This window comes from Suricata suricatta, chromosome 6 (assembly GCF_006229205.1).
Source record: "Suricata suricatta isolate VVHF042 chromosome 6, meerkat_22Aug2017_6uvM2_HiC, whole genome shotgun sequence".
NCBI lineage: Eukaryota > Metazoa > Chordata > Mammalia > Carnivora > Herpestidae > Suricata > Suricata suricatta.
In genome coordinates, this window is record NC_043705.1 from 9,553,368 (window position 1) to 9,569,807 (window position 16,440).

At 42.1% G+C, this 16,440-nt stretch overlaps 1 protein-coding gene across 1 annotated transcript in view; it reads right to left on the minus strand.

The window, feature by feature from the left end:
* Positions 1-16,440, minus strand: part of LVRN (laeverin) — a 68,726-nt gene that overhangs the window by 5,332 nt on the left and 46,954 nt on the right. The window contains exons 17-22 of the mRNA XM_029941138.1: positions 13,009-13,162; positions 11,048-11,142; positions 9,011-9,118; positions 7,266-7,433; positions 6,690-6,827; positions 159-234 (exon numbers count right to left, since the gene is read on the minus strand). Of these exons, the coding sequence (XP_029796998.1) occupies positions 159-234; positions 6,690-6,827; positions 7,266-7,433; positions 9,011-9,118; positions 11,048-11,142; positions 13,009-13,162 (739 nt within the window). The remainder of the gene's footprint in view (positions 1-158; positions 235-6,689; positions 6,828-7,265; positions 7,434-9,010; positions 9,119-11,047; positions 11,143-13,008; positions 13,163-16,440) is intronic.

A 16,440-nucleotide genomic window follows, 5' to 3' on the forward strand; every position in this document is an offset into this window, starting at 1 on the left:
AACCGTGACATGGAAACATGACCTGAGCTGGTCTGATGTTTAACCTACAGAGCCACCCAGGCACCGCAAGCCTGTTGTTTGAAATTTTAGCAATTCCAAATTACATTAAAAATAGCTTCTGAATTATTGTTGTAATTCACAACATCTGAAGTACTCACCTCTGTGACCTGTAAGTCGGTACTTATGGTTCTCCCAATTACATGCATGAGGGTAAGCAGCGATTGTGTCCCATACCTACAAAGCAAAAAGATGCTAATCAGAATTGGAAACTGTTTTGCAAGATAAAGCTCTACTTTACACATCAGGTAAATGCTAAGTGCACAGCCCCTACCGGTTCCTGTCTCCCAAATCTAAGCAAAATCATGCATGAATGAGTTTAGCATCATCATTTAATAGGGAAGCTATTATGTAGAGAATTTTATCAGCACTTAGGAAACATCTAGAGTTAAATATAGATTTGTGTACACAGAGTTCTAAAACTTTTATTTAAATATAAAAAGCTCTTAAAAACAACTACAACAGCTGCTTTTATCTTTTTAAATGAAGGGGTTAAAATCATGATCACACACCTCACATTGAGACAATTTATATGGGGGTAAGTAAATATGCAAAATTATGCTGCTTAACAAATCATTATTCATATGGGGAAATCACTTCTGGAAACTCTGGCTAAACTATCCTGAAAGCTTATTTACAATTTTCAATTTGTATATTGTTTTTGGAGAAAGGATCCGTGTCTTTGGAGATTTTCAAGATGTTGCCAATCTCCGTGAAGGGCTAAGTACTTCTGTTCCCTCTAAGAGGCACAGTGACTATCACTTCCCCTCTAGTTTAGTGTCCTGAAACAGCCAACAGGATCCTCGGCAATAAAACCCCAGGAAACAGTGTTATGGAAATCCAGCGGATACATACCTGCCCAAAGCCTTGCTGAAGTTAAAAAGGTAAATAAAGGCTTTTGGATGCATTAAAGAAGAAAGAAAATTAAAAGAGGGTTAATGTTTTGGATGGAACATGATTGATAGTTAATGGTTAATACACACGAATGACTTACTTCAAAACTCTATACTTGAAACCAAAACCTGCAAGACTTCACGTTGGCGTAATATCCAAACAACGGTAAGAGAAAATGGCACTCTCGTTCTTGTTAACATTCTCAGCAGTAACTGAAGCTGTGTGTACCTAACCAAAGTGAAGGAGATAGTCTACATAGAAACGAATCTGTTTCTATAGGAAAAGAGGACACACTTCTTGGTTCTCCATTTTTTTCATGTTTATTTTCAAGAGAGAAACAGCTCAAGCAGGGGAGGGTCAGAGAGAGAGGGAGACAGAATCGGAAGCAGGCTCCAGGATCTGAGCTGTCAGCATAGAGCCCGACGCGGGGCTCGAACTGACGAACCATGAGATCATGACCTGAGCCAAAGTCAGACACTCAACAGACTAAGCCACACAGGTGCCCCTTAGTTTTCCATATTTATTGGCCAGGTATTAAAAGCCTGTGAAATGACTCAAATATGGCAACATACGCAAACAAACAAAAACAAACTACAAAACCTGAGTTCCAAACTTAAAAAAAAAAATGTGGAAAGCTACCTAGGGCCCTAAATGTGTGATTTTCTACCAGACAGAGGAGGAAGACTGCCTTGAGAGGCAGGGCTGGGTTTGGAGTTATCTTGAGTAATTTATAACTTGCAAAAGACAGTACTAACACAGAGTCAGAAGCACTATTCTGGAGATGAACTGAGATACTGTGTATTGAAGCACCTATCGGAGTACCCTGCACAGAGATAGATGATCTGTCCGTCTGTTGAGAGAGTAATCTCTGAAATATTACTGAGCAAAAATTATATGCATCACACATCGTTTCTCCTGTCAGTGGTCAGATACATGCTAATGAATGGGAAGACCTGAGCCAGTGTGTGTCAGTTTAGTTGCTGTTTTTAAAAAAATGGTAGCATTCAGTGATGCCTGGGTGGCTCAGTCTGTTGAGCTTAGCATCTTACCCTTGATTTCGGCTCAGGCCATGATCTCACAGTTTGTGAGTTTGAGCCCTGTGTTGGCCTCTGCGCTGACAGTGCTGAGCCTGCTTGGGAATCTTTCTCTCTCTTCCTCTCTCTATGCTCCTCCCTCCACACATTCTCTTTTAAAAATAAATAAACATAAAATAAAATAAAACATTGGTAACATTCTGTGCTATGGTGTGCCCAGGGATTTCGGCCCCTCTCGTCTGGATCACCTTCTGTCTCTCTCTTTTCTCGAATATTCCCTCCCTTCCCCTGCGATGTCTGATTTCCTGTGGCAAGTGCAGCCACTAGACAGGCATGGGGACACCAAGGCATCCGGCCTGATCCACTGACAGGTAGTGGGAATCGGCTGTTCGGAGCTTGGGTGCCCCTCGCCATATCACCTGACTTCTCTCTGTTTGCTTGTGCTGCATTTCTGCCTTCCGCTCCCTGCTCCCCACGATGAAACACAACAAAGACGGAGTTAGGAACGTGTGCGAGCTTTCACGCTTAGGACTTTAGCCAATGTAACAGTATTTGAAGAAGAAATCAAGTGTTTGGTGAAGGAGGGAGTAAGGTTTCCTTCTGGATCAGTTGAATTGGAAACTGATCATACATTGAATTCTATATTCCCAGAAAGCTAGGGTTTCCCAGGGAGCTGCAAAGTCTGCATTGTTGTAAGAAAGCCAGAAGCGCTTGACAAGGATGCCAGGGCACAGACAGGGTTTTTACCGCCTACACTAACAACTTCTGCAAATCTGACTTCCTCATCTCTATATCCACCCATTCCTTCATAAGATCTATCCGCAGGTGCATGACCCTAGAGCATTTTTCTGCAGCCTGCAAAATGTGTTTATGGTCCGTGGAGGCTGCCTCATTCCCATCAGGACTCAAAAAATCATCTTCGGCCCAACAATTAACTCAAATACCCCACAGTAACCAGACCGGTGCCCTAAACATGGAAGCGAGGGGCAGGACCAAACCAAGGCTGTTTCCCTCAACACAGATATGCCAAACTATAGTTCCAGATGAGGGTCCCCGGGAAGAATTCCACCCCAGGTGGAGGGGGAGCAGATGTCCCTGAGCCGCTGTTGGCAGTGCCCTCACACAGCGCCATCGACTCTGTTCCTGAGCCCTGAGCTCCAGACGCTGACCGTGGCTGGGCCTGAAGCAGTCCTGGCCTGAGACACTTCCTGGTGTCCTCTGCTCCGTGCAGAAGGTAAGTTTTCCCAACGGCTTGTTCAAGTCCCACACAAATGCCATTCTTGTCTTTGGGTTCCCCCAGCCCTTCTCCAGCTCTCCTCTCGGGCGTTTGTCAAATATCACGTCCTCATCGCCTCTTGTCCCTGACGAGAGCTTAGACTGACTGCGCCTTGGCATGGAGGAACTAGGAGCTTCTAATTACGAGAAGGAGCCTTGGAACTGATCCAATAGAGTACCTTTCATTTTATGTGGGAGGAAACCAAGGCTGAAATGTTAACGAACAGGTAAACAATAAGCAGTTGTTATTTTAGTTACAGCTCCAGAGAAGAGAGTCAGAGAATTTAGCTTCTTATCTGTTTCTCTCCCAGAACAAGGATCTCCTGGCAAAATGACACTCTAGTTACATTACATATACAGTTATGACTATAAAAGGTAGGAAGAAGGGTGTGGAAAACTCTAGATTTCCCTCTGTGGGGCTTCTTAGGGTCTTTATGATGCTAGTGTAGACTGTGAATTTGCACCAAGTGGAAGTTAAAACACAGTTCCCAAACTGACCGGGAGACTGTCTTTCTCGTTCACGGAAGGCTGACTGACGTCTTCTATGAATGATGCTCAGTGGAACATACTGAAGAAACGCTAATTTCATAGCTAACTTGCTGATCATCAGTCACATTTCAGCAAATTCAGAATAAGTCTTTATCACGTAATTAAAGTAAAATTTAATTTGCCAGAGGCATTTACTTATTTACCCTTTTATGTTGTCTTTATCATCGTATGAAGACAGGTAACATGTCAAATATAACTCTTAAATTTTTTTTTAAATGTTTATTTATTTTTGAGAGAGAGAGAGAGAGAGTTCAAGCAGGAGACAGGGAGAGAGAGGGAGACACAGAATCCAAAGCTCCAGGCTCTGAGCTGTTAGCACAGAGCCTGATGTGGGGCTCAAACCCACAAACCATGAGATCATGACCTGAGGCAAAATTGGGTGCTTAACTGACTGAGCCACCCAGGTGCCCCTCAAATATAACTCTTGAAGTAAGTGATGATTAATTGCTCTGATGTACAAAGAAGTAAGTAAGCATTCTTGTGCCATTTTTAGTATATGTCATAGTTTATATAATTATTATAGTTTAGTATATATAAATAGTTTATATAATTATTAACTTGAATTTTACTTCCGTCTAACAATTCATAAATATTAACACTGCTTATCAAAACCAAATTATTGGCAAAATCCACAAGACTGATAAATATTACAATTAATGTGAAATAAATGAATAAAAAATAAATAAAAATAAGTGTATTTGATGTAGAAAGTAAACGAGTCTGAAAGACTTTCTGTAGCACAATTTATAAGAGGAGTGAGCTGAGATGAATTTGCTATAAATAGGTATCTGTTTTATGGGCATAACATTTTGTTGATAAGGGAAAAAATATTCAAGCCATGGATTAAAAGTTCATACATTTAGGGGCGCCTGGGAGGCTCAGTTGGTTAAGCGCCCAACTCCTGATCTCAGCTCAGGTCATGATCATAAGATTGTGAGTTGGAGAGTTGAGGAGGGCTCTGCACTGATAGGGCAGGGCCTGCTTGGGATTCTCGCCCCCCGCCCCGCCCTTCCTGTTCATGCTCTCTCTAAATAAATAAATAAACTTTTTAAAAAAGTTCATACATTTTAATTCTAGGAGCTCCTTGAGGTTAATAAGACCCACTTAGAGTTAAAAAGAAAGGGGAGCAATTCTATTGTTATGCATTTAAATAAATTGCTACACAGTGGACTTTTCAGAAAGTGTTACCAACATGTTATTATTCTCTAAACACAGAAAAAGGGTTCTTCTGAGGAATAAAAGTTAATATACGTTTCAAGTCACTTAAATTGAGAAGAATCTTCCCCATGGGTTGGTCAAAGGCACATGGGGGGCTTCATTGGCACATGGGCCATGCATGAAGGAGAAGAGAGGAAAAAAATGAATTAAGGGCTCATCACCCCCAGGAGCAGAGCTTCAGCTGAACCGTCTGCAGTGATGACAATGATCTGCATCCAAGCTGTCCAATGTGGTGGCTGCTTGGCCACATTGTGCTCTTAGAACAGGGCTAAAGCAACTTCGGACCTGAATTTCAAATCTTATTTCATTATAATCAATTCAAATTTAAGTTCAAATATCCACATGGTAGCTAGTGGCTATCATATTGAGCAAGGCAGCCTTAGATAATACTGTGATCAGGTGCCTACTGGTTCCAAGTTAAGCTGTATCAGAGCTGCCTGGGGAGCTAGTGAAAGGTACAGACTTCCTGCACTATTTTGGCAGATTCTGATTTTATTTATATATTTTTACTTTTAAAATTTTTAATGTGTAATTTTGAGAGGGGGTGAGGAAGAGAGAGAGACGGAGTCAGAGGATCCTAAGTGGGCTCTGGGCCCTGTGCAGACACCAGACAGCACAAGCAGGGCGTGAACTCATGAACCATGAGATCATGACCTGAGCCAAAAATCAAATACTTAACCATGTGAGCCACCCAGGCTCACTACATGTTGTAAACTTCTGATTTAAAAGCAGAACATTTTGGTGTTGTAAAGGAATTCATGAATGTTTACAAAAGAAAAATATTCCAGGCTTTTGTTCCATATGAGAGCCATACTCACATTCTTTAAACATTTATATTCTAAATATACTTTCTGTTCCACAAGGATAAACTTATCTTCCACCTTTGCAGGTGTTTGAACCTCAACTGTTGGCTACTTTGTATCTGCTAACTCTAGAGTATGTGAGCAATTGTAGGACATATTATTCTAGGCTTTCAGGAAGGTATGCTTCAGTCATGTTCTAGAAAGACCAGCCATCAAGAGCACGCTGTCTGATTTTTTAAATTTTTTAATGTTTGTTTATTTTGGAACAGAGTGTGAGGGAGACACAGAATCCGAAGCAGGATCCAGGTTCTGGGTGGTCAGCATAGAGCCTAATGCAGGGCTATCTGAATTTTGCCAGTCAGCATGTATTTTCCCCAACAGGGGGCTATGAGGCAAGCAGATTTAATCTTAAAAGGTGAGAAACATGAAAAACTCAAGAATATGGAACCCAGATATGCAAAGAGAACATTATGACAAATAAGAATGAGCAACACAAAGGCTACAGAAATGATGAGCATTGCCGTTTCTTGAAATACAGTGGTCTGCTTCATGAAATAAATGAATGGGCAGCATGCACTTATACCAAAAAACATGACTTGGCTCTACTCTCTGTCTCGTATGACAGACTCCTTAGTGGGCACAATGGGGAAACTGAGGTAGGCACGTGAAAATCCATTTTCACACAGAAAGCCAAAACTGGAGGTAAACAACCTTCTCTTCCACAAATGAGACTAAGTGCAAAGAAAATCATCACTGTTCTGGTCCAGGCAAAGGATTTAGCCCCAGACGGACTACAGCTGAGCTTCTAGCCCCAAACCAGTGACCTATAGGAAAGAGAGGTCACCTATTTCCTCCTTACCTTACACTCACAGCTTGCCAGTTGTTGACTAAAAAGTCCTTCGCGATGTACCGGCCTACTTCGGATTCTGCCACAACTTCCATTATATTTGTTTCATTAAAAGTGAATGGACCTGCTATGATGGCATACTCCAGATATCTGAAAAAACGCACGTGCAGAGAAAGAAATCTGCAAACGTTATCCGACATAAAGAGCGAATTTCAACAAATGGACTTAAGATCCCTTAGGGTTGTGACTCAGTAGCACACAAATAGGTATTATTTTAACTCCTTTTTGAGCACATGTTCTATTTTTCTCCCCTTCATTTATGAATTGCATTCCTCTGCCAGGACTTTTTTATTTTTTAAACAGTTTTCATGTTTATTTATTTTTGAGACAGAGAGAGCAAGAGAGGGGCAGAGAGAAGAGCACAGAGGATCCGAAGCAGGCTCCATGCTGACAACAGAGAGCCTGATGTGGGCCTCGAACTCATGAGCCATGAGATCATGGCCTGAGCTGACGTCAGGTGCTTAACCGACTGAGCCACCCAGGCACCCCTGTCTGCCGGGAACTTTAAAGATAAGTTGGCCAGATTACCTGTGAAGTATCCATGGGTCTTTACTGCAGCTCATTGCATAAGCGAGTTGAATCCTTTCTTCTTCCTTTGTTTTATTAGCGTACATATTTAACAAAAAGTCCCATTCTTCATCAGTTCCGAAGGCCACACCATTACATAAAACTACACTTTTAATTGGAGAAGGTATTCTGTAAGGTAGAAGGTGCAATGATATTTCTCATAGTAGTTAATTTATACATTTAGTTGGGTTGTTAAATATATATATGTGTGTGTGTTGTGTATTTTAATTTAAATTCAAGGTAGTTAACATGTAGTGTAGTATTGGTGTCAGGAGTAGAGATCAGTGATTCATCGCTTCCATACAACACCCAGTGCTCATCCCAACAAGTGTCCTCTTTAATGCCCATCGCCGATTTAGCCTAGCCCCCTCCCCCGACCTCCCCACAAGCAACCCTCAGTTTGTTCTCTGTAGTTAGAGTCTCTGGAGCTCCTGGGTGGCTCAGTAGGCTGAGCGTCTTGACTTCAGCTCAGGTCATGATCTCGTGGTTTGTGAGTTTGAACCCCATATTGGGCTTGCTGTTGTGAATGTGAAGCCCACTTCAGATCCTCTCTCTCTCTGCCCCTCCCCCACTAGCTTCCTCCCAAAAATAAATAAACAAACAAAAAAAAGAGTCTCCTATGGCTTGCCTCCCTCTTTGTCTTTATTTGTCCTTCCCTTCTATGTTCATCTGTTTTGTTCCTTAACCAACAATAGCCAATTTATCCAAAGGATACAAAAATGCTGATGTGAAGGAGCATATGAACCCCAATGTTTATGGTAGCACTATCAACAATAGCCAAATTATGGAGAGAGTCCAGTCCGTCAACAGATGAATGGATAAAGAAGTTGTGGTATTTTTATACAATGGAGCAATCAGAAAGAATAAAATCCAGCCCTTTACAACAATGTGGATGGAGCTAGACTGTATTATGCTAAGCAGTAAGTCAGTCAGAGAAAGACAAATATCATATGATTTCACTCATATGGATAATCTGGGTTGTTATTTATTTATAAGGATATGTCTAGAAAAAACATTGAGATCTCAGATATAAAGATCAAAAGTAGGATCTAGAAAGACAACTGTGGAAACGTTTCATCATTATGACTCATATCATGGGAAGAAATCATCAGATTAGTTTAGAAACTAAGAAGGCTTAAGAAAGAAGGAAATTATAATAGTTCAATTGATGTACGCTGATAGTTCATTTTGGGCTTGTTTTTTTTAAAGTAATCTCCACGCCTAACGTGGGGCTCAAACTGACAACCCTGAAGTGACAAGTCAGAGGCTCTACTGACTGAGCCACCCAGGCACCCCTGGTCTCACGTCCTTTTTTTTTTTATGTTTTTTATTTATTTTTGAGAGACAGAGAGAGTGCAAGCAGGGGAGGGTCAGAGAGAGAAGGAGACACAGAATCTGAAGCAGGCTCCGGGCTCTGAGCTGTCAGCACAGAGCCCAACAAGGGGCTCGAACCCACAAACCGTGAGATCATGACCTGAGCCAAAGCCAGACACTCAACCAGGCGCCCCCGGTCTTACATCTTATGGTCACATTAACTAAGAGTTCACGGAAGGGGATGCGTTAGAGGGAGTAGAGTAAAACCAGAAAGACAGAGTCTTGGTCTCAGCTCTCAGTGGGAATGTCCACTCATAGAGAATGAGCTGCGTGGACATATACATCACAATAATAAACCATCCCAGAACAACCGGAATAAGACTCAAAATTACTCATTCTCTGGATGCTTCATCCAGTTTTTGAAGAGTTCTCTTGACAGCTGAAGACAGTCTTCCAGGCCCAACCAACAGGCAGCTTCAAAAAGTTTTTCGAGGGCCGCTCTTAAAGGAAAACACAAAGAAAAACATTTTATTTTGCTTCGTTTACTACATTTGCTTTTTTTTTTTCTGCCTCCAAGTACATGTGTTTCATAAAAGGATGGGTATTTTAAAATATCCTTCCAATAACATCGGGTTTGTTAAAAAATAGCTTTTGTGGATGGCAAACTTATTTAAGGCTCAGAGAAATATTTCCTGAGAGGCTCAGCACTAAATAAACTCCTAAGATTGGTATTTTCTGAAAGTTGGAAATGACTGCCATCCCTCATCTCCCGCAAACATATGCGGGAGTACACACTCCACATCTGCGATCAATTTATTTTTCCTCCCTTTTACAATAATTTGCCTTATGGACAGAAAAAGAAGGGGCTTTGGAGTATGTGACCTAATACCTTGAAAATAAAGTTCTTTCTTTATACACGCAACACAGAGGGAATAGTTTCTTTCTCCCTTTGGACAATATGCTTTCCCTGCCTTGAATTTCTGTTTCTTCCTCTACTCTCTTTGGTTATTATGTTCACATCCAGAAAAAGACCAGAGATTTTTGTTTTGTTTTCATAGCTGAACAGGGCTATGCGTTTCGGTTCATGACAAAAGAAGTTCAAAAGAGTATGATGAAGGGTAACCATAAATCTAGATAAGCGATGCCTCTGAGGTATGTCTCTCTCTACTCCCGACTCTGGCTTGGAGTCAGAGGTAAAGGAACACCAAGTGGCCATGAGTTTCCAGAAAATGCAAGGGTCAAATTTGGTTGCTCCACCCTCTGGTTTCAATCCAGCCTGGCCTGACTTTCTGATAAGAAGAATGCTCAAGGGAGAAGAGACGGTTCTGAGCGTTCATTTACACACTCACACCCTCTCCCTACCCATCCCAAGTTGGCTGCCAAAAGGGAATTCTCTAGAAGTACACTAACTCCCCACAGTTTCTCTGAGGAGGACTGGCTCTGGGATGCTCCAAAAAGTAGGTCACTTCGGTCCAGTTTAGGAGAGCCAAGGATGTGGCCGGTAATGTCTGCGCTGCCTGTGCGCCCACACGTTTGCCTTCCTGTCCATTCACCCAACTGGCCTGCCCACTTACTATCCCAGCTTGGCCTGGCCATCTCCCCTTTACGTGTCTGATCAGCCCCATGTCCTGCCAGTCACGTGCCCTCGCACTGAAATGTCTCCCCTCTCAGAAGGATACTCTTGAGAGAGAATAATCACATTTTGTGTATTTTGTATTTCTTGCTTGGTCTCATTGATTTCAGCTTGATGTTGACCAGAACTGTAACCATAATTCCTGAGCCATGGCAGATAACAAATTCCCTCCCTAAGTCTAGAAGCCCCCCGAACTCCCCTACAGCCCCTGGGTCACGGAGGTCAGGGGTACCACAGCCCTATTTTGTCTTCCACCCCCTTCTCAGACCATCACGACAACACGCTTACTCCCCTCACCAAACCAATGATAGGAAAATCATTTGCAACGCTTACTCCCGCTCGCAAGCAAATGCCTTGAATACTTCAGGCAACTTCTCTCATAGTATTTGTATAATGAATGGCAGGCTTTCTGTCACCAATAACATGCAGAAAGGACTTTTTTCTCTTGTGGCCTCCCCATGCCCTTCACTTCACTGGTTCGGGCTGGCTTTGCACAGCATGACCCTTCATCAATAGAAGGACACCCTTACTTACGCTCTCACCTTGTAGCCTAAGATTTGAGAGTCCAGAGCTATAAATGTCTGTGTCTACTGCATGTGCTCTGCAGCTAAAGTGAGATCCCCAACTACTATTTCCTATTCGGATACAAGTAGCTCACCAATCCCCAACTACTGTTCTCAAATAGCATACACCATCTCTCAATGAAAGGTGTCCAGATCTTATTAATATGAATCTGGAAGCCTATCTATTCATATGAATCATGTTATTGAATTATCACTGCTCCAAAAATACTTACAGGGCTAAAGAGTCATCTTGTAATGCTGCCACGTTTTCACGAATGACAGTTGAATACCTATTCCATATCGAGATAAGTCTCTTTAAAAGATATTTCTATAAACAAGAGGGAAAACCAACTGTTAATTTTGGCTCGCAACATTGAAATTGCATCATATTTCTCTTTGTCTGAAAAGGCATGAATAGTGAAGTGACTGTTTTCAGAAGTTATCTTTATTATAAATGTATAACTGGTTTATTTTGTAACCTCTCCACATCAGTTTCCTCACTGGTAAAATGGAATTGACAAGAATACCAATATGACAGTTTGAGGACGACAAAACAATGTTATGTATGTGAATGCATTGCCTGGCACGTAGGAACTCAATAAATATTCGCTATTATTACTACTTAATATCACCTGAAACATAGAGAAAGTAAAGTAAAAATATAAAACTATTAAATTTTCTACCTTAACATCTCCATGCTTAGTATCTACACCTCTAAGAAAATAAGGAGAAATGATTTATGCTTTGGACCATTTTAAGATCTGAGTCTGAAATAGAGTTTCTTCAACAGAGCTTTCAGCGGGTGAATAATAAGATTATAAAAGTTATTCATTTAGGGGCGCCTGGGTGGCTCAGTGGGTTAAGCATCCGACTTCAGGACAGGTCATGATTTCACAGTTCACATGTTCGAGCCCCACATTGGGCTCTGTGCTGACAGCTCAGAGCCTGGAGCCTGCTTGCGATTCTGTGTCTCCCTCACTCTCTGCCCCTCCCGTGCTCATGCTCTGTCTCTCTCTCTCAAAAAATAAACAATTAAAAAAATTTATCCATTTATAATATAACCCTAAGAAAAAAGTAGATGTTATTCCTTGAAATGGTTAAAAAACAAATACTAGTTTTTACTTCTTTACCCAGAACTGGGCGTTAGATATTATCAAAAGCCACCTTGATCCCATGAAGAGTTACGTGACCTCTTTCCTCGGTCACCATTCCCACCCTCAAGGACCTTTCCACCAGCACTTTGACAGCACAGGAAGGGAAGTCTGGGCCCCAACGGTGTTTGTGAACTCGCCCTCAGCCTCCCCCAGAAGCTCACTTGGCTGTCACGTGGCAAACTTTCTGGTTTGTATCGGGTCCCCACCTCTCCAAAGGGCTGCTCGGATTTCCCCTGGGCCATCTTTCTTCTGATCACCGCTTAAGATCCAGTAATGAAACTTTTCTCCTTTTGTACTGTTTCAGTTATGATGGTGTATCACTGCCTCATTAACTCTAATTTCTTTCTCTCACCAACATCAAAATCAGCTTCAAAACCTGTACTTTTTTCTGGAACATACCTCTCTGGTCAAGTGCTAGTCCTGTAAATTGGAGTATTTCAATTATGAGTAAGGGTTTTTAAAAAATGTTTTCTGTTTAGAAGTGCCTGGGTGGCTCAGTCAGTGGAGCATCTGACTTTGGCTCAGGCCATGACCTCGTGGGTTGTGAGTTCAGTTCTCGAGTTTGAGCATTGCATTGGGCTCTCTGCTGACAGCTTCAGATCCTCTGTCCCTCTTTCCCTCCGCACCTGCCCCACTCACATGCTCGCTCGCTCGCTCGCTCTCTCCTCAAACCCTCTCTCTCTCTAAACTAAATAAACATTTTTAAAAAGTCTTTCTGTTTGACTAACAATCTTTTGGGGAAATAGTTGCTCTATGAGAAAAGGCATACCATTTCCACCCACTGCCCGGTTCTTAGGGCACCTGTTACTTCACCAAGAACCAAAGACCTTTCCAAAGTTCTCTCACACCCAACTCCTACATCAGGTCTACGACTAACGTGTTTTCTTCTACGAATAGCCAGCCGTCCCTAAGAAAATGAATGTATATATGGAACAAATAGACGATTACTTTGGGAAAGATGTGTTTCACAGATGCTGTCTAGATATGGAAAGAGGAAGAGAGGATTTTTTTTAAAACCCCATAACAAAGAAGGAAATTACCTTTAGTAATGGGTACATATCATAGTTGTTCACATCAAAAAGAAGATCCTTGGTTACCAGGTTCTCCAAGACTACATGCCATACTATGATTTCATCTTCTTCAGCAAGGTACTTGGTTAAATCAAGTGCTGTTTCAATCTCAGTATAATTGTTTCTGTTTGGTTCGAAAAAAATACACACTCAAAAAACCTCCTCTTGCTAAATAACGTGCACTTTTTCCATATTTGTTCTGTGCATTGATGCCTGACTTCAGCAAGGTATGTGAAACTAAGAAGCTAGAGAGAAGGTAAAGGGCTCATCTCATTGATAAATGGGAGCCAAGCCATGCTGACTGGCTTTCTACTGAAACTTGGTTCATTCCAGTGCCCAAATTTTAGGAGGCTATAGGAAAATCCAGGCCAAATGTTGGATGGCTCCCCAGGCAAAGGGATGTTGGCGCATTTAGTATGCATTCTTACAAGACTGTAATTTTTACTCAGCAAGTATTAATTAGAAGTCATTCTGTAATGCTCTGCCACTACTTGTGGGAACACACACTGGTATGTGGGACAAACTTTGTCTACCAGTGGGGAACTTATTATTTTAGGGAAGAGCTAGCTGAGACTTTCGCAGAAGAAGCTGTTAATGAGTCCCAGAATCAAGTAGCAGAGGAGGAAAACACAGGCATGTGATGGAAAAGTCAGGGAAGGCTTTCTGGAGGAGGAACTTAAGACTGGAGATGAAGGACGGGTAGAATGGAAATTGACAGAGAGAAAGAGGAAGGCTGCTTATGACAAAAAGATAAAGCGGGAATCGGTATAATGAGCAGACCACGCAATTGAGACACGGGATTTCTTCTGTGCAGAGCTGAGAGGGGGCAGGGCTGGTAGACAAGGCAGACGGAAGCTGCGGAGAGCCTGGAAGGTCAGGACAGAGAGTTTACACGTGGCGAGAAGGTGCTACAGGGGCAAAGGAGACAGAACGGTATTGAAAGGAACTGAATGAAGACCGAGGCTCAGGCAACCGGCTAAATAAAAGCTGCTAAGCACTCAGCTTAGCACAAAAGCGGGGACTGGGTAAGACAGGTGAGAGTGCAAACGACATCCTCAGGATCAAACCGATGAGACAGGTTGGCTAGATGGCAGATGGAGAGAGAGGGAGAAGAGTCCCAGATATCTCTGAGGCTTCCTGTTTGGGCCAGGGGGAAGTATAGTCGTATTGACAGACAGAGAGAAATTGATGGCGGGAACAATGGAGAGACAGAAATAAAGTGCGGCGGCCAAAATCCTGAGTGTAAATGACCACAGGATAAACAGAAGACGGGAGGGGGCAGGTGGAGATGTAGACGTAGAAGTCATGATCCTTTCACGAAGCTTTCCTGATTACCTTGTATCTGCTGGGCACTGTATGTGCACATAGGAAAACGATCACGGAAACCGTAAGAGAAAGGAGAGAGAAAATATCCATGATTGGTCTTTTTTTTTTTTTTTAAGTTTATTTATTGGGCATGAAGACTGAGGAGCAGAGAGGAGGAGAGAGAAAATCCCAAGCAGGCTTCATGCTGTCAGCACAGAGCCTGATGCAAGGATCAGACTCATGAACCTTAGTATCATGACCTGAGCGAAGTCAAGAGTCTGATGCTTAACCAACTGAGTCACCCAGGCGCCCCGTAACCTTGATTGGTCTTAAGGATGCTCACAGCAGCAGGGAGAAATGTCAGACACGAGAGGAGAACCGGACTTGCATATCCCAGTCTCGGGAGGCCAAAAGAGAAGGCTCCCAGAGGATGTGGTCAAAAGTCTCCAAGTCATGGACTTCCTAAAGAGGGGTGCCAGCAAGGCAGTGGGCAAGGGAATGTGCCGTGGGTCACAGAGGGAAAAGTGGTAAAGGAATGAAGGACAAAATAGACAGACATCCATTCCAGGAATAGGGCAGGCCATGGGGTGCCTGGGTGGCTCAGTTAGCTGAGCGTCCAGCTTCGGCTCAGGTCATGATCTCGCGGTGTTTGTGGGTTTGAGCCCCACGTCGGGCTCTGTGCTGACAGCTAGCTCAGAGCCTGGAACCTGCTTCAGATTCTGTGTCTCCCTCTCTCTCTGACCCTCCCCTGCTCGCGCTGTCTCTCTCTGTCTCTCTCTGTCTCTCAAAAATAAATAAAAAACATTAAAAAAATTAAAAAAAAAGAAATAGGACAGGTCAAAGAATGAGAGAACACACTGGATAATTTATTATGTATACTCCTTAATTTTATTGTCTGAAACTCTAACTAGGTAAAATACTTAGCACAGCTTATACTGAATAAATGTGATAGAAATTGAATCTAAATCTGAAGTATACTAAAACATAGGCTATATCTCATTAAATTTATACCTATGGCCATCAGCCTAAGGTAACAAAAATCACTTCAAAAATCTCAGTTGATTATCTATTTCTGGCAATTCTTTGGCGGGGAGAGCAAGTCACTATTTCCTTAACTTACAGGATCACAGAAAAATACCAATGCCTCTTCACTCTTCCTACATTTATCCATTTTAATAGTTAATGGCCTTTACAAATGCTAAGCCTGAATTACTTGTATTTTTACCTCAGTTTTTATTCTTGCTGGAAATTTTTAAAATAATGATTTTTACACTTTTTGTGATAATCCTATAAATATTTATGATAAGTATTTAAATTCTATGACCTTTTTCAGTTTACATCTTCTCTACTGCAGCCTTGTAAAATTCATCCTTTAAGGAGTTCATTTTAAAATGTTGTATTAGGGGTGCCTGGGTGGCTTAGTCAGTTAAGGGTCTGACTCACTGATCTCAGAGTCCGTGAGTTCAAGCCCCGCATCAGTCTCTGTGCTGACAGCTCAGAGCCTGGGGCCTGCTTCAGATTCTGTCTCCCTTTCTCTCTGCCCCTCTCCCACTTGTGTTCTCTCTCTCCCTCTCAAAAATAAACACTAAAAAAATTTTTTAAATGTCTAATTACACTTTCATCTTGTAGAACTGAAACTCGCTCCCTGTTAATCACCGACTCCTCATTCTCCCTTCCCGTGGCCCCCGGGGAAACACTCTTCCCCTTTCTGTCTCTATGATCCTTACTACTCCGAGTGGCTCCTATAAATGGAGTCACATAGTATTTGCCTTTTTGTGACTGGCTTATTTCACTTAGCACAATGCCCCCAAAGTACAACCACTCTGTTGCATATCCCAGCAACTTTTCTGTTATAAAATTCCACTGTATCCATGGAATTTGATTCTAATCCTAATAAGTCAGGCCTTATATATACCGAAGAACTGATTTCATTTCATAGAGATCTGATTATTATTTTTTTATAAAGTTCTCAAGGTATGCTTTAAAATCATGAATGAAGAGGGGCGCCTGGGTGGCTCAGTTGGTTAAGCATCCAACTTCAGCTCAGGTCATGATCTCATGGTTCACAAGTTTGAGCCCCACATCAGGCTCTGTGCT